This window comes from Aplidium turbinatum, chromosome 18 (assembly GCF_918807975.1).
Source record: "Aplidium turbinatum chromosome 18, kaAplTurb1.1, whole genome shotgun sequence".
Classification (NCBI taxonomy): Eukaryota; Metazoa; Chordata; class Ascidiacea; order Aplousobranchia; family Polyclinidae; genus Aplidium; species Aplidium turbinatum.
Genome location: NC_137489.1, coordinates 8,409,340 through 8,437,116, shown reverse-complemented (window position 1 = coordinate 8,437,116; position 27,777 = coordinate 8,409,340). Strand labels below are relative to the sequence as shown.

The 27,777-nt window shown below is 37.9% G+C and overlaps 1 protein-coding gene across 1 annotated transcript; it reads right to left on the bottom strand.

Moving 5' to 3' along the window:
- On the bottom strand, window positions 1–27,777 carry LOC145787951 (uncharacterized). The gene is made up of 22 exons (XM_082599789.1): window positions 27,738–27,777; window positions 27,113–27,261; window positions 26,525–26,726; window positions 26,275–26,406; window positions 24,190–24,306; window positions 23,795–23,908; window positions 23,094–23,207; window positions 22,413–22,526; window positions 21,354–21,473; window positions 20,940–21,059; window positions 15,048–15,167; window positions 13,836–13,958; window positions 13,477–13,593; window positions 13,142–13,276; window positions 12,111–12,236; window positions 9,811–9,924; window positions 8,136–8,255; window positions 5,975–6,082; window positions 3,135–3,269; window positions 2,341–2,496; window positions 1,319–1,448; window positions 1–543 (listed from the first exon to the last, which is right to left on the bottom strand). The coding sequence occupies exons 1-22, from the start codon at window positions 27,775–27,777 to the stop codon at window positions 381–383; spliced, it is 2,769 nt and encodes a 922-aa protein (XP_082455915.1). The 3' UTR covers window positions 1–380.

Genomic DNA, 27,777 nt, shown 5'->3' with positions numbered 1-27,777 from the left:
TAAAAATTGCCGAGTGTGTGAACTTTCCATACACCTTCGACAAAACCAAGTGTAATGATACATTAACGGTTAGTTAAAATAAACAACTAGGCTATATGCACGTATGACATATAGATCTATAAAATGTAAACTATGATGCACAGTCAGGGCTTATATTTCCATATGAAAAAGTTCGGAAAAGTGAAAGTCGTTCCCATATTTGGTCATACTTCACCTTTGGATCTAGCACATGATTTTGGTAACTTTTCACAGTTTTTCTGAGATGACGTTTTTACTTTATTAGAAAAATTGCTCAGCAACTTGTAAAGTTTTAAGTAAAAACAAGCTCGTAACAAAAACATGGCGACACTATTCTTTCTTTAGACTTTTTTATCAGTTGCTTATCCTGTCTTTGTTTCTTTGCGCACGAGTTTTCGAAGACTCCGAAACAAACTTTTGTCTTTTTCCACTCCGCTGGCATGTGGTAGATTTGCTGGTGTAGCAATGGCTTCGGCAGCAAGTGGAGATGCAGCATTAACTGCAACCACTGAAGTATTCCATGGTCTAAAAAATGACACGCGCATAAAAATGCAGACTTACTTTGTCGTCGTCTTTTTATTTCAAGGTTACAAAATTTTTTTGAAAGACTCAAATAAGTTTTAACGACAAAAATAGCTCAGGAACTAAACTTTTACATGTTTGTTGTCGCATGCGAGCTTACGCCAGCTAGTTCAAGATTTAGATTGAATGACCGGAAGATAAGATCATAATAATGTTAAGGTTTTATTTATTGTCGCTCTACAATTGCTAAGGTCTTTTAGCGGTAAGGCTCATTTCAATTTTTTTTTATATCACGCATACGACGTCAATACGTTATTACCTGACTTATTCGCACTGCGTTATGCAAGAAAAAACACAATCGGTACCGTTTTTAAAGTCTTCGGTTTGACTTGACCTGAAATCGTCTCAGATGTAGGCCTACCAGCACCAGAGCCGAAGGCGAAACCACTCGGCCACTAAGCTGATGGGAAGGTAAGAAAGCTAAATTTTGAGTCAACCTTCAAGCATGTCATTCAGTGTCTTGTGTTTTGTCGCTTCTACTTTTTTCATAACCTCTGCTATGTTAGTCATATATTGTTTTCGTTGTGATGTTCAGAAAAAAACCCAAACCGAACTAAACTAGAAAACACAGCCCTGTGTTTCTGACAGATGTCGAACATACAGTTCCGAGAGTCGTGCGACGTGTGTGAGCTTTCATGGCTTGTCAACCGAATCCACTCGACACTTTTTGTTTGGTACTAAATATAGATAAACATGAACATACATTAGTGCTACTCACGCAAGCACGAAGACGTAGACAAGGAATCCTGAGATTGCCATGACAACTACACCACCTGCAGCAATCATACTAATCATCATTGGGGAAAGAGATAGCTCAGACTCATTCACCAGATGGATTGTTCCGTTTACTGAAACATGTTACATATTTCAGACGTTGATGTAAAAAACATGGAAACAGTCTATTTCGTGTTTGCAATACGAAAAGATTTAACATTTAAAACTCCAAATTAAACACTTTCTATTGTTCTTTCTCTGATTGGTTTTCAATTGACCAAACACTTAACAGCATACAGAAACTACTTTAAACAATAAAAAATCATTGTGTATAACTATTCTAGACAAGTTTCTGTTCGATATCGACTAGATTTATACAGTACAACAGTATCTCGTTAAAGCCTGCCTGAAGTGCACTTTTTGGTCTTAAAACATCTTTAAACCTTTAACCAGAGATGTACGTATACGCCGCAGACTTGCGGCGTAGACTTTTGTTTGTGCTAGTGCTTGCGACCACATTTTTTTGGATAGTTTGCGCTTGAGGCCACGCCGTAAAGTTTTCGCGTTTTTAGAGCATAGCGTCAACGCATACTTTTTAATGTATTTTTTTCTCTACAACACGCCAATACCTTCCACCGCTGCAGTTGAAATAATGTTTTCAAGGGCAAAGACATATTGGAACCAAAACACAGCAAAATGTCAGATGAACACTTTCAGATGCTTGTGTTTCTTCGTGGAAATTCAAAATAAAACTTGTTTGTTTCGAGTGGTTTATACCGTGTGAATGTTTGGCACCTAGCAAACAAAATTAGTTTACGCTAGTGTATGCGCTGACGGTGACGCCACCAACTTTTTTTACAAGTTGCGTTGACGCATACGGCGTATGTTTTTTTGAACGTTTGCGTTTACGCTGACGGCGTCAATATTTTTTGTATGCGCGTACATCACTGCCTTTAACAACGTAGAATGCAGGTGTTATAGAATTGTGCATTGCACCAGCGTACCGCAGTAGCCTACTTCACTCACCAATGCATTGTGGCAACGGCACATCAAATTCACCAGAATCCAGACACCAAACAATTTCTGTGCCGGTTAGAACATAACCAGGATTGCAAGAGATTTCAATGCTAGCACCGAATGGGACAAACCCCTCTCCCTCATGGGGACTCGGGCAGCCTTCAACTGTTTAAATAATAGAATGCAATTCTACAGCAAAAAACACATTAGCTGTTTTAAATTAATAGGCATAATTTCGGAGAACACTTGCTATAAAGAGCAACTTTGATTTGATTAACTTTTTGCATAACTAATGTTCACAAATTTTTTTCCGTATCTAAGTGACTTCCAGTGACTGAAAATATGGATAGTAGACAAAAAGATAAAGAGCACAAGATTAGTGTCCACCACGAAACATATCATGTAAGTTTTTTGAAAAGAAAAGCGGTGCTCTGGAGTGTCGAACCTGCGTTCTCGTGCAGGTGCCCTCACCACAGTACATATATGTTTGAACGGCAACTTAGTGCTGTGAGTATCAAAGTAGAACAAAATTGGCTACTCTACATGGTGTGAAAGTGAATTGCCGCCTAAACAGGTTTTAATATTAGTTTATATAAGACGACTTCATAATTGAAAGCCATAGCCTATGACCACCTTTTGTGTGCTTTAACAAACCTAACACTAGGCTACACCACAAATTTCAAAATAGGAATAGAATGATATCTACGGTAGGCCTACTGGAAGGCCTATTAACTGGGCAATTTCTATTTCTTGCATGATTCATTAAAAGACGAAAGGAAGGCTAACAGTCGTTCCAGACTTACGGACTTCTTTATCACAATCAAAGCCACTCCATCCAATTAAGCATAGGCATCGGTAAGTGGTGCTGTTGCCCTTTTCCCTTTCTTCGCAATCAGCCCCGTTGTGGCATGGCGAACTGCTGCACGGATCACTGAGTTCTGGTGTACAACAAATTTAGAGATGTGTTTGCAAATTTATTTGCAAAGTGAACGTACTGTAAACATATTACAATTAGGCCTACAGTTAAACATACACTGCTTACAATAGGCTACAAGTCCACAACAGCGGTGATGCAAAGTTGCAATGTCTTAAAAATTTACGCAAAAGCTCAGCAATCGCAAAAGTACAAACTTTGGGTTGCGTTATTCGGTCGTCTCAAAGAGCTAATATTATACAGAGGTGGGCAGTAACTAGTTACAAAAGTAACTAGTTACAAAAGTAACTAGTTACTGTAACTAGTTACTTTTTGAGTAACTGTAACGGTAACTTCGTTACTATTTTCCAAAAGTAACGAAACGCGGTAACTAGTTCCTATTTTAGCACTTTTTCAACAGTTACAGTTACAAGTTACTTTTGTATTGAAATTTCAGTTTTTAATTGCCGTTTATTTTTCTGCACGTGTTTGTGTCTTGCTTAGTGCGTGTTTGCTGCGTTTTGCGCAATAATGCATTTTTCTCGCAGATATATCGGCGCAGCACTGCGCATGCGCGGTTCTACTTTTGTTTTGTGGTTTGGTGGAGAAGGGTTGCCATATTGGCAAATTTGTCGCCAAAGTCCAGAAATCTGGCGATTTTTTAAGACGTTTAGCTTCATATTAATGATTTGGCTCTTTTTTGGCGATTTTTGATAACTGATTTGGCTAAATTAATTGTTTTTGGCGATTAATCAATATGTACCAAAGACAGGAAAGACACAACAATACAACAGGGTTGAGCATTATAATAATATATTTTACATATTTACAAATGAGTTTAACAGTCAAACGTTTTCGGTTTAACTTGAGCCCTCATCAGGAACCTGAAAATATTTATAAAAATGCACTAAATTTCATCTTCTTGAAGGTAACTAACTAACTGACTACAAGCATCAAGAAACACGCAGCGATTAAAAGCAATTTGTTGATGCTTATAGTCAGTTAGTTAGTTACCTTCAAGAAGTTGAAATTTATTGCATTTAGTGTAATGCTTGCAATGCCTCTAAAAAGATTGTCTGACATTAAAACCAGCAACAGCATTGCTGTTTGCTTGTCGTTGGTGGACGTTCTTGTGGAAGCAATACAAACCAGATTTGGTCATTGGTTCGAGGGCAGCGACTTTCAGCTTGCGACTGCATTCCACCCACAATTTAGACTTATCTGTGTTTAATGCCTGATCATTAAGCGACACTGCTGAATTGAAGACCAAAATAAAACAGAACATGCTTCAAGCAATTGAAGAAGCAAACTGCTCTGCTGAAGAGGGGAGTAGCAGCGACACTGAAGTGGATGGCGGTAGGTAGAGCCACGGAGGACTTTTTGCACCACTTTACGCAAAAACCAAGAAAAGAAAGCAATGCGCGTTGAATCTGTTACAGGAGTATTTGGAAGCGGACCCTGAGGACAAGTTAAGCGGATCCAGATTCACAATTGGACCGATGAAAAAAACTGTTTTAAAAACATAACACTCCCATTCCGTCAAGTGCTGCAGTAGAAATATTGTTTTCATTGCAGCACTTGTTCATCACCAGACTTTATTCGTTCATCCCCGACGCCGACACACGCTCCATCAACCTGACACTACCAAGACAGGCATGGGTGCGCCTCAACCGTCTCCGTACGGGCGTCGGGCTTTTCCGCTCAACCGTGCACCAATGGGAAATGGCCTCTTTCTCCTCCTGTGAATGTGGTGCCGAGGAACAGACCGCAGACCACGTCATTGATTGATTGATTGATTAAATCTTTATCCTCGGACTTGGAAAGCTTCTTGCAGAACTTAATCCTGGTAGTTTCGCATACTTGTAGACTAAAGGCTTTAAATCACCGACGTAGGCCCAGTCACCGAGATTGACAGAGTGAAGTTTCCGATTGTTGAAGTCTTGTTGGCGGGAAATTATTCCATCTATTAGATGCCGCTAAATGGAGAGCAGTCCTTAATGTGCGTTGCTCAAGCGCATGCCCTGAGAGTCGAACCAGTGCCGCTTGATCGTGAAGCTTCTTCGTTCCAGAAGTGACGCGCTAACCAATTGAACTATCAGGGCGGACATCATCAATGACTGTAACATCTTCAAGCCACCTAACGGAGTGGACGGTCTGCGTGTCATGAATGATGAAACCAAAGACTGGCTGCTCTCTAGTAGATTTCCAGTGTAGTCCGGGAACATCGTGAATCTGGGGCGGTAAAAGAATAGACTCTCGGCCCCAGAGGCTCACACGACGACGACGATTGGGCAAGGACATTTTAAAGCCCAAAAGGGCAGGCGTGAGTGACGAGCACTTTGAAATACTCGTATTTCTCAAAGAAAATAAACATATAAGCCACTGAGTATTTTTTTAAATAAAACCTTGTTGGTTTTGTACTTGTGCTGTTATGTTAGCATGGATGGCTGTAACACCATATATCAAACATTGCGGTTAAACTGGACTTGCATGCAGAGCTGGCCAGGTGCAGAAGTTTATGTTCAGATATGTGAGTAACTGAAAGTAACTAGTAACTGTAACTAGTAACGGTAACTAATTACTTTTTAAAATTGGTAACTGTAACGGTAACTCAGTTACTATTTTGGCCAAGTAACTGTAACTGTAACTCAGTTACTTTTGAAAGTAACTTTGCCCACCTATGCTAATAATATATTGATATTTTTGCAGTTGATAATTAACAGGAAGTACCACAGTGTATTCCTCGAAAACCAGGAGAGCATTCGCACTCGTAAGAATTGATAATATCTTGACAAATTCCATCATTTTGACAAGGATTGCTTTCGCATTCATCCATTTCTGAAATAACAGAATGTGGTGTATTTACTATAACAGACCAAGATAGGAACTTCAACAGAGTACTTGTTAATCAGGTGTGAGTTACATACGATAGTGACCACTGAAGGAAAAAGAACGAAATGAAAAAGAGTAAGACGATCTTTGTAGCCTAGACCAAGACATCTAACCAATACTTCAAAATTTAACAGATATTGAATCATACTCTAAATTGAATCAGTTCATGTGTCACTAAAAAGTAGAAATATTATCAAGTTTAATTTTATCACATTAACAGGCTTATAACCAGTATTGGGCGCGATAACTCATTTTTCAGTTAAGCGATAACGATAATCGATAAACGAAAAATGCCTAAAGCGATAACGATAAACGATAAATCATCGCCGATAATGTCCGATAACGATATTTTTTTTTCTTGATTAGCGCTGCCCCATCCCATACAGCACGAACTGTTTTCAGCAACATGACGAAAAATCGAACATAATATAGGCTACCGTAAAGAGACAAAACATTTTTTAAGTTATGCATGAATAGAATCGCAACAGCGGCAGTGGGTATCGAATCTGCAAACTCTTGATCCAGACTCAAACCACTGAGGTAACCGCCGTGCTTATAATTATACCTTCAGATACCAGTTGGATGCTTTTATCAATTGAGTTACAATGCCGCTTATGTGCAGTAGGCAAAATAATTAAATCAAATGAAAATACCATAAAAAATTCCAAACTTTGTATTTTGCTTTCTGCTTCAAAGGCTGTTTACAGCAAAGTCAGCAATAATTGAAAAAATTCCAAAAAATGCAAAATTAAACGAAATTTATATCGAAATTTTCAATGTTAAAATTAGCCATGTCATGCCAAAAACTCTCTAATAAACTCCCTGAGCTTCCGATCCTCGGATTCCACTGAGTGAGTTTGCAGCGCTTCCCCAGTTCTCTGGCTGCATTTTAAATGATTTTTCATTCAAATTCACGAGGCTATTATTTGTTACGTTTTTTGTCTCTGTGGCCTCTCCTTATAAACTCATTTCTTATTATGTTGATTAGTTATTTGTTAACTTTGATTTGCGAAATTACCATTCCGCATTCATAATACTGTTGCCCCACGAAAACTTATGGCGTTTATTATGTGACCGGCTTTTTTATGACTTGTTCATTAGGTTAACATTTTGGTGCTCTCTCACTTTGGGCAGGTGCCCCCCTCTCCCTACTTTTTTCGCTCTGGCGAGAGCACTGAACTATAGGTCTACTGTATTGTTCTTGCATCTTTTCTCGACGGTCATAGGCTACATAGCCTATCTACTTCATGCTTACTGCATGGCTAATTTTCTTTAACTTTAAACAAGAACAACTTTTAACTTGCTACGCCCTAATCTAAGCCTATGCAATAAAATCCCACTCTCCAGAGTCTTGATCTTGAAAAATGCGGTAAAATGCAGGATGCTGCAATCAGAGTTGCGCTTACATTTTAATTGTAAAATTCACTCACGATTGCCGATTGCAGCAAAACAACAAGAGAATTGTTGAATGCATTTCATTGCACTACAATTTGCAACTCTAAAAATTATTGTGTTGTCAAGGCCGTCGCTGCAGGGGGGCGTGCCCCCTCCCCTGACAACGACTTATGCACACACACTGCATAGGCACTGAAGAAGAACTAGTTTCAATTTTAGTTTCATTAACTAGGTGGCTAGTAAAAATATTACTTTTCATGGTTTTTCCACTTGTGTGTTGATCCGAAATAAAATTTATCGGCGATTATCGGCGATAATCAAATATTGCCTTTGGCGATAACGATAAACGATAACTGAAAAAATAATTGAGCGATATCGATAAGCGATAAAAATTTATCGCCGATAATTATCGCCGATAATGCCCATCACTGCTTATAACTTAGATCTTAACTTTCTACTTTTTTTCAACTTTGTACGATCCACTGAGCTTACCTTACTTTTTATCATTAAAGTTTAATGCAATGTGTATATTGCTGACTTTACAAATCGCAAAAATTGAGATAAGAATTAAAAAAAAAAAAAAAGAGATAAGAATTAAAGTTACCGATGTCACAGAAATCTCCTGTAAAACCCGGATCACACTCTGGTCGGCAGCGGTATCCATTTGGTTTGTCTACACATATCAGGTTTTCATCGCAGGGATTGGATGCACATTCATCGATGTCTAAACACAAAGCTTAATGGTATACTGTGTGCTTTAGAATACAGCCATATCCACTACACAGTACTTACACAATACGCATGTACGTCGCTTTTACTGAACATCCCATTGCTGGCAGTTGGCCTCCACAAATGTTTTCACACTATTTTGTCTGTGACTGTTCTCCGTTACCGTACTATGTACTTTTTTTTCTTTTGTGCAAAAGCTTTGTGCAAATATTATTCAAAAGCACAATATGGGCCTACTGTAGTCGCAGATTAAAATTTACTCTTCAACAATCTTTGATTGCCTCAAGAATGTCTTTGATTGGATATTACCAGCGTTTTTTTTATGCAGTTCTGCATGGACTTCTAAATAGTAGCATCTGGACTGGAAACTCAGTGGGCAACAGGAGGCCAAACAGTTGGTACAACAGTTGGCCAACAGTGGGCCAACAGCCAAGTAACTAACCCTGTTGGCCCACTGTTGGCCAACTGTTGTACCAACTGTTTGGCCTCCTGTTGCCCACTGAGTTTCCAGTCCAGATGCTACTATTTAGAAGTCCATGAGTTCTGTTTTTGAATAAGACTGTCACGCCGACCATGTTCTTTAACAATTTTATAACCTAACTCGCGTAAATTTTAATCTGCGACTACAGTATAGGGCTAGGCCCATATTGTGCCTTTGAATAATAAAGTTTTGCATTACAGTGTGAACTTCTCTGTGTCAGAAGTTAGAAACGTACTGTTGAAGACATGATGCTTGGTGTTCTCTCTGCTTCATGCCCATAGCATACTGTATGCTTGTCTTGGCTATAATTTTAGGCCAGCTAGCTCTCAATGTGATTTTCATAATAGGTTATACCGTACTCAATTTATTGTCGGATTTTTGTTTGGTGGCGAATGGCATAGCTCGTTTTTGTGAAGAGAAAAATCAACTTAAATTGCATGTGAATAGATACCGGATAAAGCATTGCGAAAGGGTGTGGGAGATTTTGAAGACGCCTTTACTCTAACAGGCTGGTAGTTTTCGTTAGGTGTAAACCTCAGAGTAGTCTTCATAGAACTTGCTTTGAAGTAGCCTTTTAGTCTCTACGAAAACCTAACATACATTGTGAAAAATTTGTTACACACAACTAATGGAATTACTTCTGGTTGATTAGATCTCTGGTGCTCCCTGACAGCAAATTAAAAATTGCAAATGTGTAGAATTTGGTGAGCTACCTAAACGCAAAAATTTCAAACATGTGCAAATATCAAATCGAAGCATGAGTATAGCCTATGTACTCCTGATCTAAAACTTATTGTAAATTAGCGACTCATTTCAGCTTTTGCGGGTTTAAATTCTAAATATTTTCCAATGTTTTAGATAAAAATAAGGACAACGGAACTAAAAAAAACTCTCAAAACGTAGTTAAATATTGGCTACAGAATCTTAGTCACTTTAGTGTGTAGATGATTAATTTGTAAAACTTGGTAAATCATTCAAAAATTTGTCACATAAAAGTTGCAATAACAACATTTAGAATACGACATAGGTAATTTTAGAATCACTTCAAATTGTTACTGCGTTATCCTACCATTTTCGCACTCTTCTCCATTGAAGCCTTTTGCACAAGTGCAAGTGAAGGATTCTCCCCACAAGATGCAAGTTCCTTCATTTTGACAAGGATTCGGAATGCAGTGACTTTCCCCTTTTAAAATACTTGTCATTATAAAAAAAAAATGTGCAACATGAGAGGAAAGAAAAAGTACTTCTAAATGAAAAGACCTACTTATAGGCTAGCCTACTAGACAAATTTGTATCAGGCCTATGCTAAAATTTATCCTATTCCTACCTATAATTCTACGTCGTTCAAAGTAACTGGTTGGTAACATAACTAAGGCATCTGCTGGAATTCTAACATATGTACAAAATAAAATTACAAAATCTACTCTACTTTTCTAGATAATTCGGCATGGTTGATATTTTTTATTGACCATGCTTCATACGTATATTACGGTAACTAGGCTACAGAAGGTACAAATCAAGGCATTTGACTTTCAAGATTTTTTGTGAAAATTTTCTAAGTTTTTCCAAATAGCTTGACTACCGGTAGTTTAAATTCTAGCCCAAGTTCAACATTGAAGTAATCCTAAATCTGACCAAATAGCAAAAATTGTCGCTTAGAGTCTTAGACTACAGAAAGTGTGGTTCTCCCGCCCTTCACCGTACATACAATGAAATACCGTTTTGTGGCTATATTCATTTTCAAATGAATATGCTCAATATTTCATGACTACCTAAAAGCTGTAACACAATTTTTTTGCAAAAATCAGTTTCAAAGCAAACATAAGTTTTCCAAAAGCTTGTTTATGCTTTGCCTACACAAACATGATATAGACATATGTTTTGCACTTTCAGGTTTGTTGTAAAACTTGTTCAAAACGAAACCAAACACATGCCCAAAAACACCCAATTATAGAAACCACCGTTGTACAGTAATGTTATTTTAAAATATCTTTATTCTGACAAAAAACGGATTGCATTTTGTAACTCTCTAAATTGTTCGACTTTTCAGTTTTAAAAAGATGCACAAAACGAAAATACAAATGGACTCCCAGAAAAGTCTCATAATACAAATCAAAAACGTACAGTATTTTGTAGCACGTAAGCGTATACGCTACTTTCACAGAGTCTCTGTGGCAGAGTGTGAAGGGCTGTCGACATTCAAATTCATCAGATCAAATCAGCAAGCTTCTAAAAATAGTGCTAGACTAGCCAATTCCAAACTTACAAAATACGTCAGGAAAGAATTTGGTGATAATGTGTTAACTTTGAAAACAACTTTTAAACACTTGGTCACAACGGTAAACCATAATCTCTTCGTGGGAAAATTGTAACATAAATTTCCCGGATCCGTTCGTCTGTATGCAATGACTGAAAGAAACACTCTTCTGAAAACATATATTCAAGAATTGTATTTCTGTAAAAATAGCCCCAAGGCTGTCGAAGAATGAGAGAAACACCGTACCCACTAAAACTTGTCACTACAATACAAATTACTGAGATAAAGACGGAAATTTCGTCTAGTTGGTAAACACACGCAAAACCGTTTTAATATGCGACCAACTTTTCAAGCAACAATTTTAAGAATGAGAGAATACATTACGATATTTTAAACGCACGTAACCATCTTCTGTGACGTAATAATGATAAGCATTATGAAGCTATTCGAGCACCTGTTAAATTTGGCTTACACCATATCTCGTAATTCAAGATTTAACGATTGTGTAATGTTTCACAGGTGTGACAAAGGTGATGCAATCTTTGCTTATTTCTAGCAACAGTCTATGACGTAAGACGTCAGGTTCAGTATAGACAACGGTTCTATGTGATGTTTGATTTGAAGATTGTCCGTAACAACACTGTTAACTTGAAAACAAAAACGCTTATGTTAAATAACTTAACAGTTCAAATCACTTCCCAAAGTCATGGAATTCCTCTTCAGGGAAGAGTTTCTTTCTGATTGAAAACCACTGCTTTGAAAGTACATTTGCTACAATGCTATAGGATGCCTTTTTGGACATTCTACATAGTTGAGGCTATCTACCACCAACAAATTACACAAAAACAAATCAGAAATCAAAATGTTCAATAAAGAGCAGCAGCTTGACTTTCAGCGTATTCACAACATTAATAGCACGTTAGAAAAAAAAAGGATTTGATTTGTTTTCAATGTGACCATTCAGCTGTTTCACAGAATGAAAGTGCTTCTACGCCGTAAGTACGAATAGATACTTCATGTCATATGAAGATCTTAAGTCTACCAGAAGGTACAACATTGTCTATTGCAAGAAACTGCTACATCTTGTCACCAGCAAAGCTGGAACGTATTACCTTCTTCGCATAATTCACCATCAAAACCCTCTTTACAAAAACAGTAAAATTCTTTGTCACCCAAATCCATACATTCTGCTTCATTTTGGCACGGATTGGGGTTACAAATGTCATTTGGATCACCATCTGAAACAGTTAATTGTAAAGTTTTCAGTCATATATAGGCTAACGTCTGGTGGTGAAAGATTTAGATTAAATTTTTGGGATAAATTTGTCCTTACATCTTGGACACAAACTCTTCCCGAAGCCAGTCATTTATTTGAAGCCAAAAGTTGGCTCTGAAGTTATATTTTCTACGTGAAGGCCGTCGCCAACAACAAAGCTGACATAGGCTACAAAGCTTTACGAAATTCACGACCGAAACTGACAAAATTGTGACGCCTGAAATTCTGACATTCCGATAATTGAAATTGTGAAGCCAAGTTTTATCAAATTTAATTCTGACATTCTGATAATTGAAATTGTGAAGCCAAGTTTTATGAAATTTTATTAACAAGCCGTTTCGATTTCTAAGCTACTACGGTAATACAAGAAAGTCAGTTTTCGTTCCTACTTCTAAACACATTATTGAGTGTTTCGCCAAAACGGTGGAAACGCATACAAATTTCTCATTGATTCCAGCAAAAGCGCAGAACGGTTAGGCGACTATTTATTTTTCATAATGTTTTTTTTTTACGGCCTATCTGCCTAACTCTTTAAACCTAATTACCAAAAAAAAAGATTTATTTTACAAATCTAACTTTGCAACAGATATAACAAGCTAGATAAATACACATCAAACATCCAAGTAATATAAACTGCTAATGACTGTTTATTGAGATTAAAATACATGTAGTACTACTGACACGAAAAGTGCAACAAATGGACCATTTTAATGAGAGATTCTACTCAGCAGCAATTTAAGATCCTTTGCACAAACCTTACCATCAAAAGTTACTGAAGGTTAGACAGATACTTTATGGGCTATACCAGACCAGATCCGTTGTCTGATGAAGATCTACACCTGTTAAAGTGGCTGTATGGGAGACTACCTGTGTTGGATGACTCCGGAGCTTCTTCACATCTTGCTCCAGTATATCCATCGATACACTCACATTTGTAAAAATTTATCTCGTCTATGCACTTTCCTTTATTCAGACAAGGATTTGAAGAGCATTCATCGAGATCTGAAAACCATACGTAACACTTTTCGAGTATTTAAAGTTTTACACATGGAATCAATATGGTTTTACATTATTGTCTTCGCTTTGTAATTTCGTAGTTTATGAATTTGTGCTTTTTCGTTTAAATTCCTTCACAATCACAACCATCATTATATTCAAACATGTCCACTAGCATCATCAATTAACAACTGAACATCTCTCACCTACAGCACAAGTTGGTCCTCGATAGCCTGGTACACATTTGCATCTGAATCCATTGCTCAAAGAAGTGCAGGTACCGCCATTTCTGCATGGATCCGATAGGCAGTAATCCTTCTTTTCTAAAATCAGAAAAACACATTATGATATTATAAACGAGTAAGACCAACGGGACTTTCAAAATCGGGCTCAAATTTTAGAAAATAGCCACCACATCTAGCAATTCAGGCTACAAACTAAGTTTTAATGTGTTATTCTCTTTTGGCAAGCTACCCAGAAATGTTTGAAGTCCATCTGTGTGTAGTTGGTCAATACGACTCTGAAATATTATTTCCCTGAATTGTTATCTAGAAGCACATTTTACCTTCTATTTTTTTTTCGCAGTTTTCCCCAGTCCAACCTTCAGCACAGTCACATGTATATCGGTCTAAACCAGTGATACATATTCCCCCGTTTTGACAAGGCATTGAACCACAAGCATCCACTTCTGTAACATTTTTAAGACCCTCCTGATGCTAATTATAGCCTGGTCTTGTACAAGCTGATCAATGCAGTCAAACGCCTAGTTTTTAGAATATTTTACGACTTCAAACAATTGTCGAAATTTTCGAACTAACAATGTCAAAGAACAAGAAGCCTATCAAGGACTAATAATGCAGTAGGCGACTTCTGACCATCACCATAAAAACAATGCAACAACTAACTGAATGAAATTGAGTGGTAATCAATCCCTCTCTTGAGGCCTCCCTAATCGGTTTTGCACGCTTACTTCAAAACATAGAAACTACTCTATTTAGCAAGCTGAAAACCTCATTTTATCAAATAGAGTAGGTTCAATGTATTAAAGTATGTGCGTAAACTGACTAGGGGGGCCCCAAGAAGGTGGGCCCTAGGCAACTGCTTCGTTCGCCTATACGTAAATCCGCCACTGTTGTCAGATTTGGGCGCTTTTTACGTAGGGCCCTGTCTGGTTGATGGGAATGGAGACTGTTTCTTCTGGCTCTGTCTACTACACATTTCAATAACCTACTGTATGTAAGGATAGGCCACTATTTGTGTTTGAAAAATGATCAAAAATCTAGGCTATTTAGCTTACGAGCAAAGAAAATGCTTCATTTTGTTACAAAACAAATTTATTTTAATTAGTCGGCTGCGTTGCCGAGTGGTGAGAACGTCTGCGCGACGCTCGAAAGGACGTGGGTTCGACACCGCTCCAGAGCACGCGGCTGTGTCTCGGCGAAAGACACTTAAAGGCAAGCCAAAATAAGGGGAGCAGCTGACTCGAAGACTATATGTCACTTCGCTGCTTCCTGTCGTCTGTTGTATCGCTTCTGTGATCGCAGTGTACTGCATGTTATCGCAATGGGCGCAAATAAAAGCATGATTATTGATTATTTATTTTAAAAGTTTTATTATTGATTATTAATTAGCTATACTCTTTAAAACTGCTAAATTTTTTAGAAGAAATCAGGCGATTGTTTTTTGTGGAGAGCCTAAAGTTACCATTCGGCCAAAATTTGTGTTGGTTGTTGCGTTGTTCTAGTCTACAGTGATTTAACGGTAATGCCTAACCCACTTGTTTCACAAGTTGTTCCAGTCCATCCAATAAAACACTCGCAAGTAAACAAATTATCTCCGTCGATGCAAGTCCCTCCATTGAGGCAAGGCTCAGATTCACATTCATTTATGTCAATTTCTATCACATAGAGATACGTTTTTTCAATTGCCGCCAAACAGCTGTGGTCTAGCCTCTGCTAGTTTACAGAGCAAACGAGAAACAAAAGATGACAAAAAGTTTGCTAGCTAAAAATTTGAAAGTACTGATGGAAATATGTTTTTAGGCTTGTTTAGCTATTAAGATTCTTTAAACATGATATTTTAGATATGCCTTTGATTGATTGATTGAATCTTTATCCTCGGACTGGGAAAGCTTCTTGCAGAGCTTAATCCTGGTAGTTTTGCATACTTGTAGAGCAGCGGTTCTTAAACTGGGGGGCGCGCCCCCCTTGGGGGGCGCGAAAGGTTCACAAGGGGGGCGCGAGCGATGTCAAACTATGTGACTAAACGTCGCGTAATGAAATTTTGGGGTCGTGATGAAACAGTTTAATTTAGTCTAGTGCCGGTAGCTTGTAGTCTTGCCATGATGTCAATTGAAGAGGAAATGCTGTTTTGCAGACCTCTCGAAACGACTACTAAAGCAGAAGACATATTCCAAGTTGTCACCACATTTTTTGACAACAATGGTCTGAAATGGGATAAACTTGTGGGTGTCTGCACTGACGGTGCTCCAGCAATGATTGGATCTAGAAGTGGATTTATTGCCAGGATAAAGCCAAAAAGTCCCAATGCCATTGGATCTCACTGCGTGATTTACCGTGAAGCTCTGGCCTCCAGGACTCTACCAGCTGCAATAAAAGATAAGCTTACAGTAATCATACGAGCCGTTAACTTCGTCAAAACCAGTGCCGTCAATACGAGACTGTTTACCAAGCTGTGCAAGGATATGGATTCGAACCATGAGACTCTCCTCTTCCATACATCTGTTCGTTGGTTATCGAAAGGTAATATGTTAGCCCGCGTGTATGAAATGAGAGATGAACTGATGCTATTTTTGGAAGCTCATGGGAAGCAAGATCTCCTTCTGCCATTTTCATCAGAGAAGTTTCAGCTGGAGTCGGCATACCTCGTGGACATTTTCGAGGCCCTCAATAACTTAAATCTGCTCTTGCAGGGCAGAAATACTAACCGGATTAATAGCTATGATTCCATTCGAGCATTTGTGGCATAGCTGGGGTTGTGGCACCGCCGAAAACAAATGAAGAGCTTGTTTCCAAAACCGCTTACATCCACTTTCGGTGATTTCGAGAAAACCACGAAAAACGTTTATGACAGTTTCGCTTGGTAAATGTAATGCGCTTTTGATTTCTGACGATGTATAACTACCTACTGAATTGAGCCATGACGTTTGTCCAGATCTAAGGAATATTAGAATGCTTAGAATCGCCTTTTTATAAAATTAGAAATGTGGATATAAGCGGTTTTGGAAATAAACTGGAGAATAAAAATTGCCAGAATGAAAGAAACCAATTTTTGAAACCATTTTTCCAAGCTGACCACCACTAATTCATCAACACAACCCAAATCCACTTTAAACAAAGCAAAAAAACACAGTTATAAAGCTCAAGTAGGCTACTAAGCACCGTTGGTAACTGCAACAATAGGCTGCAAGCCTACAACACTGCTTATCAGTGTTGCCAGATAGTAGATGCTTCAAACTACCAAACACATTTCAAATTTTTCCAAACTGACCAGAGACTAACTGTCAACTCACCAAATATGTTTTCCAAAATTCTGCCAACTCAAAATTTTACTGCCAAACAACGTAAAATTCTGCCAAATCTTAAATTTGGTAGTGAAATTTACCAAATGGTAACACTGCTGCTTATCACGAAACGATGACGAAAACGGTTTAACAATCAGCGATATGTCACGTGATACAATGGCTTAATATGATTGGTTAATTGTGGATACAAGTGGTTTTGGAAACAAAGTGTGATGGCGCGTAAGCGGTTTTGGAAGAAAACGCAATATTTAGTGTCGAATTTGAAGCAGAAAGAGAAGGTTTTGGAAAAAAAGGAATGGATAGTAGGTACCTATGGTAATACTCTACCTAATGACACTCTAAACTCAATTTTGGTAAAAGTGGCGCCTAAGCGGTTTTGGAACTGGGCTCTTCAAATAGGAAATGCAGCTTCATTTCCCAATCTAGATACTGCACTTGACAAAAAGCAACTTGAACTGGAAGGTGAGCTTAAGGCTGAAGTGAAGGATCACCTTCAGCTTTTGAAACAAGAATTCGAACGCTATTTCCCAGACTTGGGTGACACCGACCTTCTAGAATGGAAGATGACAAGAAATCTCTTTCGTGTTAACGAGGACATTCTTCCCGACGGTTTGCAAGAGGAATTTTTGGAAATAAAGTGTAACTCCACTGCAAAAGACGATTATGAAGCAATTCCACTAACTGATTTTTGGGTTAAATATTTGCACATATAGGCCTACAAGGGAGTGGGTAGCGTGGCGATACGCACACTTCTTCTGTGTTCGTCCACTTATCTGTGCGAAAGTGGCTTTTCTACACTTTTGAACATAAAAACAAAACATCGAAACAAACTTATTGATTGTGAAGCCGATCTGAGGTGTGCATTATCAGCTACAAAATCTCGAATTAAACTTTTGGTTTCCGAAAAACAATCACATCCCTCACATTAATGAAAGCTAAATATAAATTCCTGTAGTCATTACACTTTAATGTTTGCTAATTTTGTAGTTTGGTGGGGCGCAAGTTTGGATGGCACTTCAAAGGGGGGCGCGGCTCAAAAAGTTTAAGAACCCCTGTTGTAGAGGCTTTGAGTCACTGACGCAGGCCCGGTCACCGAGATTGACAGAGTGAAGTTTCCGATTGTTGAAGTCTTGTTGCCGGGGAACTATTCTATCCATTAGATGCCACTGAATGGAGAGCAGTCCTTAACGTGCGTTGCTCAAGCGCACACCCCGAGAATCGAACCAGCGCCGTTTGATCTTGAAGCTTCTTCCTTCCAGAAGTGACGCGCTAACCAATTGAGCTATCGAGGCGGACTTTGAAGTTGAAGGAAGTACTTTACTTTGAAGTAAGATTCTGTTAGTTTAACGTCTAGAACCCTTATAGATTATACAACGTGACCTATGCCTTACAACACTTAGGCTATGTGGTAGCATAAAAAACAGGAATACAATGAACCAGAAGTACTATCAGTCTACTAATGCTATTCCTAAAAGGTTTATTTGATTGCAATGTTTTTTTTATATATTTTGCGTTCTGTAAACTTTATATTTTCCTATTCATTATACAGTAGAGTTATAAGTCTAGAGATCAATTTTCAGGCTTTTTAATGAAAATGAGATTCCTTGGATTCGGCTATTTGTTTCAAGCAGTGCCGGATTAAGGGGGAGGCGGACTGGGCTGAAGCCCAGGGCCCCCACTTTTGGGGGCCCCCACTTCAAAGAAAAAAATCTACTAATTTTTTTAGTTGCACAACTGGAGATTACTGCTTAAATGTGTATCTCAAACAAGGAAGGGCGGCTCACCCATATGTGCTGCGGTGCTGCAGCACCCCTGCCAAACCCCAGTTATACAATTTTTCTTCGTTTTTTTAACAAAAAAAAATATTTAATTGATACTTTCATATCCGAAAATGGTACGGATTACGGGTCAAAGTTATGATAATGCTGCCAATATGAGTGGCAAGTATAACGGTCTTCAAGCTCTTCTGCGCGAGAAATGTAGTGTAGCTCATTATGTCCCTTGCACAGCACATTCACTTAATTTAATCGGTAGCCTAAATGTCCAGTAGAAACATGCCGTTCTGCCGCTGAGCTTTTTGAATTGTTGCAAAGCCTTTACTCATGGCTCGTCTCGTCTACTCATCGTTGGCAAGTCCATCTAAAATTCCTAGATGGTTTGCCTGTTTTGAAGACATTATCTGATACAAGATGGTCAGTTAGATATGAATAATGATGCAGTTCTTCTTCTATCGAGTCTTCTAAAGTTCGTTGATACACCACAGATTGACACATTCTTCCGCAACGGAGTTATACACTGACAGGTTCCACCTACTGCACCGGGTGGCAAGCCGAGGGCAAACAAGAAGGTGATCCGCTGTATAGGCGTAGCCAGGAAGGCGAAAGAGGCCATGCCCCTCCCCAAATTTTCAAAGTTTGGATTCTAAAGTTGAGCGCTTTGTTGAAAATATAATAAAGTTTGTAGAAATTTATATCGTTTTCCAAGACATCTGGCTATTAACACCCCCAAGGACTTGTTTTAGAGTTTAGACACACAGAAAGACACCAATAAATTTTACAAATCGTAAATCGCGCAAAATTTACGTGATTTACGTTTCTTTGAACTAATTTGTGGAAGCAATTTCAGAATGGCTTACTCTGTTGGGTTTTTGTGTAGTTATTGAGTTTTTGTGTAGCTGAGTTTTAGTGTTCTCTAATTTTAGCCGCAGTTTTTGCCCGTTCGTGTGTAAGAGCTATCTTTAATAATTTAATAGCTGTTTATCTGCTAATAAATTTCATACAAATATTATCCTAAAAGTGTTTTCAGAAAGCGCTATAATCCATTATTTGAGTGTAATTTTTCAAAAATTTTCCGGGGGAGCATGCCCCCGGACCCCCCTAGAATACGCGTGCCTTCGGCACGCTCTAACCCCCCTACCACTTTTATTGCTTCAACCCACCAGGATACGCCACTGCACATCAAGTGGCGATGGCTTTAAATCAAACACTTTGTTGTTCTCTTCAAATCATCAAATATTTGCCCCCCCCCAAAATTTTTTTTTGGCTGCGCCACTGGTCCGCTGTTTGGGGCTCGGTGCCACAGATACATGCAACTGGGCCCGTGTCGTAGCCCCACTCCACCATTAATTTTTAGCGAAAAATGTCACTTGATAAGGGCCCCCACTTTCATCTCAGCCCAGGGCCCCATAAACCCTTAATCCGGCCCTGGTTTCAAGGGGTGTCATAAAACGAAACAAAAAAATGTTTGTTTAGTACGATAAGTTTGTAAGCTATGATGAAATTATAATTTGGGTAAAAAGGCTACTTTTTTTAACCATAAACAGACATAACCGAGCAACACAACATTTAACATTATAAAAAATTAACTAAAGTAGCCGAACACGAAAATTCCTGGACAACTGAAAACGTTTGCTATTCTGCTTTGTTTTTTTATACTGTTAAATAAATATTGTGTTGTTGCTCAGTTATGTATGTTTATATTAATTGCATTTGAAGCCTTTACAAATTGTTTCACCTAACGGATCATCAGAAGGTCTTATTCAAATAGAATTTTGAATAATTCTATTTGAATAAGACCTTCTGATGATCCGTTAGGTGAAACAATTTGTAAAGGCTTCAGATAGTAATAACTATATTTGATTTAATTCGCTCTGCTTTGCCTTTTTGCTTGGCATTGAGCACTTTTTGTAGTATTAATAGTTTTCATTGTTTTAATTGCATTTGATATATTATTTAATTTTTTATGTTTGATATGTTTTGTAATTGTTGTATGTAAATTGATATATTATATTAATATCTGTTTAAATTAGGCTGCAAAATAGCACTCGGTAACCATAACAAAGTAGCATGTGGTTCTTCTTACCGATTTCACATATTTTTCCTGTCCATCCTTCAAGACAATCACAATTGAATCCAGTATCTTCAGTCTGACAGGTTCCACTGTTCTGGCACGGATTTGGGTCGCATTCATCGACACCTGCAATAAAATGAGGTTTACTGGAGCTGGAGTGCATTATAAGACCATACTTTGTGGATAAAAATACTCGCCACACGTAGGCTATACTTATGAAATTTCTATAAATCCCTGACTTGAAAAAAAAATAAAACAACATCTCTAATGGCTTACTAGTTTCACAAGTTGGGCCACTCCAACCCACAGCACATTCGCATGTAAATTCTTTGTCTCCATCTTTGCATGTGCCTCCATTTTGACAGGGTTCAGATTGGCATTCGTTTACATCTAGTTCTATAACAATCAATAATAAATACCCAATAAGTTAGCTTAAGTAAACAACTCAAGTACCTTAAACCTATGCGCGATAGTTATTTTTGGAACTGGAAAGTAAGTTTTCAAACACTTGTTGCAAAAAACGACAATTCAGGCAAAAGTCCAATTTAAATGAAGCTTGAGATTTTAAACTTCAGCAGCCACTTACAGTATGAAACATCACCATGATTTAACTTTGCAAACTAATTCAACTTCCACCCAGATGTAACTGTCGTTATTTGGAAAGTAAACAGCCAAAAATGATTGTCTTACTTGTTTCGCATGTCAGACCAGTCCAATCAGCAGAGCATACACAAGAAAATTCATTGTCTCCTTCGACGCAAGTTCCACCATTAAGACAAGGCTCCGATTCGCACTCGTCTATGTTCACTTCTAAAGTAGCACGTCACTTGAATCAGTGTGAGGATGGAAGCACATTTTTTTTGAAACCTTTACAAGAACTGTTGGGTACGTGGTGAACCTTCTTTATATTTAGAATTATGTCTAATAATAGAAGATTTAGGTAAAGTAAATTTAAATCAAGAAAGCTAATCTTTGTTTGCTCTACCCAATATTTCACGTCTTCCAAAATACAGTGGACGTTTTTTCGAACGCCATGCGTGGGCTTGCTCTCACGCCAGTTACGTGACCGACACGTATCCTAATAGGCCTACCTAGGGATTGTAGATCATAGGGATGCGAAACTTCCTCCGCTTTTGGCTTATCCGCAACACTAGAAGGGTTACGTTTTTTTCTAATTTACAACATATTTTACTTTTTATGGGTTATATAAGAAGAGTTAAGTTGGTTTTAAAGTAATTTAAGGTTTTTAGTTGAAAGCAAGCCTGCAGTAAAGCGTAAAAAAACGTCAAATTGGTAATTGACCCTTCTAATGTTGAAGGAACAACGGAGTTGCGCGTCCCGTAATGTACCGTCCTTAGCCTACCAATGTGTTAGATGTTGGTTGTTTACTCTTTGCCAGACTTAAAATTTCACGTTTGGATACAAAAAAAACTAAAAGACTCTTTGCTATGATCTGAAAATTAATTTTAGATTATTTATCTATTGTACATTACAGTTCTAAACCACCTTGAATAGAAAACTGCAAGGTTGGTTGGTGCGTTTTGCCCATGTACTGTATCTGCTCATTATGCATTTGACCAGACAAATTGAAAGTCAAATAAGCAATCTCTTTTGCTCTCTCCCTTGAACTGCCGCCTTTATTCAAAGTTAAGGTTGTTTGAATGCATGCATTTCCAATGCTACTTAAAAGCAAATATTTGTATTGAATGTCATAATTGAAATCTCAAAAATAACGACGAATTGTCTTACTGTTTTCGCATTTATCTCCTGTCCACCCTGCTTGGCAAGAGCAAGTGAATTTATTTTGGCCGTTTTGACATTCTCCTCCGTTTAAGCATGGGTTGGATTGGCACTCGTCTATATCTAAACAGAGAAAGTAAAATGAATGCACATCGTTAGCAGGAAACAATAAGTTTGTATAAAGTATGATTAGAGGCTAATTAGTCCACAGAAACCCGGGGACGATTCCTTTGGGCTGATTGATATTCCGGTCAGACGCCCATTGCCCTATGGAAAGAGGTAAACACTTTTTAACGATACGCTTTGGTTAAAGTGAGGCCACTCTTACTTCAATTCCAGGGCAGATTTACTAATTAACTGTTGGATACGACTTACTTTGTTGCTGGTTGTTACCATTTTGTGACGGTAGTTTTAATCGTTTATATTTAGACGTAGGTCTTGGGTGTTTAAAGCTGGCCGACTTACCTGTTTTCATGATACTTTCAAAAAAGGTGGGCTAAAAATCATTGCTTTCTCAAGGCCATTCTTGAGAAATCCTTGTAATAAAACTTCTGTTCATGGTACTGACGTCCATTGAAAGAACGTCACACAATTTTTGAGACTTTTGACCTCTATTTTTATCATGTTTATTGGTATTGCAGTTATCACAGGTTTGTATGTTAATTAAAGTAATTTCATGACATAGCCTACCTTCTGCACAAGTTAAACCTGTCCATCCTGGTGTACAAGTGCAAGAAAATGAATTGACAGCGTCTACACATTCTCCATCATTCTCACATGGATTTGAAGCACACTCATCAATGCCTGGCCAAAGATAATGAAAAAAAAAATGAAACTTAAAACAAGGAAAGTCAGTTTGCAACGTCTGTGTTATTTTACATTAAACCAGGAGGTGACCCATTTTACAATAAGGCGTCATGGTGAAAGCAAAGGATTATATCAAAAGACTATCCTAGATGAACTATCGTAATTCCATGTTTTTAACACAAGATATAAGTCTACAAGCGTTCAGTTCTGCCGACTAAACGCACGGCATTTCAGAAAATAAACATGCTCTTTAGCAGAAATGTAAATAGGTAACACAAATTGGTCAAGCAGCAGCCAAATAAATTGGGACAAGAGAGACGTATGGCACTGAAGAGTTAAGGCTTTTATCGACCCCATGAAACCCTTCAACTGCTCTCCAAACGGTCCATCAAACACAAAAGTCAATAACCAGCATACAGTAATGTGTTTATACATATTTCCAGAGAGCTACTTTATCTAGCCCAGATCTGGTAAGGATTTCGTCAGATCTGTGCCTGATCTGGTAAAGATTTGGACCAGACAAAGTGGCTGTTTGGGATATTGCCATAAAAACTTTAGAAAATTGTTTATGATTAGCATCTTACTGCTGTCGCATACAATTCCAGTCCATCCCGGAGAACAGTTGCATGTAAATTGGTTTTGTGAATTGATGCAAGACCCGTCGTTTTGACAAGGATCAGACGCGCACTCATCAACATCTACGAACAACAACAAAAGTAAGAAAATTCATATTTGAAGCAAAACATGAACTAAGTCTTTGTGTTGTGATTTAATTTCTCAACTTCGCAGATTTAAAATACTGAATATAATCCGCAAATTAACTTCTCAAGAGAATCTGTTTTCGGACTCAAAAGCTCTATCAGACGTGTTGGCTTTGTGAAAGTTTCGCATGTTAATTGAAGCTTTAAACTGCTGACACTGGCTCAATCACGTTTGCCTCAGAGATCTAATTCACATCTTCTGGCTGTATGTTAAATACCTTCAGAGCATATTTTTCCCGTCCATCCCCCAGTACAAGTGCAGATAAAATCATTTTCAGCATTTGTACATACGCCACTATTTTCACAAGGGTTGGGATCACATCGATCGACGGTGTCTGCGTGTTAGAAGTAACAGGTTAAGAAGAAAACCTGCTCTTAGTAGGTTACATAGTGTGGTCTTTGTACTGATAATGCATGTAGAAAGTCTAAATATTAAGCTGCGCAGATCGGAACTAGTATTTTTTGACTAAATATTTTGTCTCGAAAAGTTGCATTTGAAACAGTTTGATCAATTATTGCCTGTTCTCTTACCCTTAATCTTAGCCATTTCACAACAGCATGAGGTAAAGCAGAAACTTTAATTTATTAATACTTGAAAAATAGGAGTAACAGCAAAAATGTTTTATTCCTTACTTGATGTAGATTAATAAAATTGGAAGAAAAACGGTAGGCTATATCATAATATTACCTTACAATTACGCGATCTCGTAGTTCAAAACTAGACGTTAACCACTCACACAAAAGATGTAAAAACGTGCTAATTGTGGTTACTAAAATATGTTAAAGACAACTTTAGCAATTATGGCAATTATGGTTTATCGCAGGGGTCACCAACTGGCGGCCCGCGGGCCGCATGCGGCCCGCCACGCTGTTAATGTGCGGCTCGCGGAAGGTATAGGCGTACAAGTATAACCAAAAATACTTTTTTTTAGGAATTAAAGAGCATGAAGGCAAAAAACACTTTCCAGGAACTAGCATATTTTTGCTTTGCATACGATTCCACCGACCGACCAATCAGATTGTAGTTCTAGGTGGAGGTCGCTTAAAGTTATTCCAATGCGATGTCCAGCCACACTTTCCCAGTGATTGATTAAAATGTCTGTTTTCGAATTTCGAAATTTTCTGTGAGCATAAGAGTTGCTTATTTTAAGTTTGCGAATTTCGTGTAGGCCTAAACACTATTGATTGTGCGTTTCACCGTTATTGTGTTTCATGAGCAGTGTTCTCTTTATGCAAGTTTAATCATGGTCGGTATGCAAACTGGTAGCCAAAGTGGTAGCCATGGTCGGTATGCAAACTCAATTTATAAAAAATTGGCAAAATGTTATATTTTTAAAAATTTGAAGATTTTTTTTGGTTGTAATACGAAAATATTTAGCTTTGTACTGCAAAATGTTGTTAATCAACAATTCTTGCCATGCTGATAAGGATCGCAAGTGACAGTTGTCTCTAACAGCCTAATCAAAGAAAGACGGTTTTAGAGATTCTCACAAAAAATGAAAAACCGATTTATTGCTTTTTTAGAGGGAACACTGCTCATGAGTTACGATAGAAACGTTATTTTCGGTGATTTCCACAAGCGTTTGTTTCATGGTGCCTGGTTTCTTTCTCCCTGTTATTGGGGCCTATTTTTCACTGATATGTTTGCAGGTCACTACAGTATTGTTGCCTGTATTGCGATGTGTCAAACATTTCCTTGTATACTGAAACTGTTAATTGAAAGATATCTTTTGTGAAGCTAAGTGACAACACCACTCTTGCTTGGCGATGAATATTCTGATGAAACCGCTCGCCTCGCTGTAAGTGCGCAAAACAAGTGGTCTCGTTTATTAGACATTGTTAAAGAAGTCAGAAGTGTTGTTAAATGAGCTTGGCCTGGCAGTGGCGTTGTTCAACTAATTTTGTTGCTGAGGTATTCTAAGATAAATATTAACATGTAACGCTAGATACTGGGTACGAAATGCGTTCTTTTCTAGCATAAGAGTCAACCAACCTAAAATTTTATTAGTGCGGCCCGCCACAGCTCTCCTTAGTGCTAAAGTGGCCCGCATACAAAAAAGGTTGGTGACCCCTGGTTATCGTAATAAAAGTATTTTTGTGGACAGATTTCAGTAAAAGTTATATAGTTTATTTACACAATGAATGGTTTGAATGTGTGCGACAACCTTGCTTCTATTGGCTGAGATTGCTATTTTCATTTCTATTAATGCATTATTGTGAATGCTATTTATTATTTCGCAGTAATCTGCTAGATCATTTTGCATAACTGTGCTTCTAGGAAAACATTTTAAACTTATACTGACTTTCGCAGTTTATTCCAGTAAACCCATCAGCACAAGTACATTGATAAAACGTCTCCCCAGAAACGCATGTACCCCCGTTTTGACAAGGGTTGGATCTGCAAGCATCTGGTGGTGGAATTATTCCCACTTGAACTGGAAAATATTAAGGTTTTTTTATTTGCAAAGCATTGTCATTAGGACTTCAATGTAATTGATTTTTCGCTGTTTCGACATGAGATCAACTTAGTTACAACTGACATGTGCTTCTCACCTTGGTATTGCACGTAGAAGCCCATGTAGTTGGTTTGAGCATTACTGACAAATCTAACTGTCGCCGGTCCAGATCCTACGGAAGGGGCTCTTGGAAGTTTAAACCCACATAATCGAACAGGTTTTTGTCCAGAAAACTCAAATTCAAGATAGTCATTTACGCATGAGCCACCATTCTCCATTTGTATGTATCGAACGGTAAACTTAAACAGTGAAAAAACAATGATCAGCCAGGGGACATGACTCATAGCAAAAAAGCAAAACTTTTCTATTTTCACATTGACTGCTTTATAGTCATTTTCGTTTATTCTAACATAAGTGACCTTAAATTTTAGGCAATTTAGAAAACGTCTTCATTATCGATTAAACATTCTTTTGTAAGGTTTTTCACAATACGTTTTAACCATTTTTTCTTGAGATTTCTTTTACTGATGTGCAGCCGACAATTAGCGACGAAACCAGTTGAATAAAGTTTTGCTTGAAAATATTATCTACCTGCAATTATTATGCTATTTTTGAAAAGTGTTTTTCATTTTTTATAGGCTATCATAATATTAGTAGTACGTAGAACAATAAACATTTATCGTACATATATTCTGTCTCTGGGTCCAAATTTCAAGTTCCAAACACATAAAAGATTTGGATCGTAGGCTTGGTTTGGGTACCCTGGTAGAACGATGACGCCTTGGGGTGCAGTCAACAGACCACCACACTGGGGAGATTGTGCTCGCGAGTACCCTGTTTGCATACAATGATATAAATACATGAGCTCCTGTACAGAGAGAGTCAAATGTATTGGAAAATTAGATCAATAGTAAGAACTTACCCTTGTCATTTATTTTAGTTACACGTTTTGTAAGGTGACTCTGCTTTTCTTAGTATCTACCAGTATATTAAATTTAGATTTTTGAGTCTTGCTTCTGCTTGTATTTTGAGATCACCCCGGATTTAAGTTTAGCTCCATTCTGCGTTCTATAGTTGGATTTTCATTCAGAAAGATTCAAAACTAATTAAGATGTGTCAAACTAGTTTTATTCTACATTTTACACTGCATGGTTCTACCCGGTTCAAGCAAATCGGGTCTTAAAATCATTAATGGTGGCCTACGTTAACTAAACCTTGGATCAAAACAAATTCATGACTGCGTAGAACTGATTTGAAAAAAATTGCAAACGAACCACTGTTATAATAAAAACTATTTGACAATTACTTACCACAAAAACTCAAAAACAAACAAGACCACCCTAAGTTCAT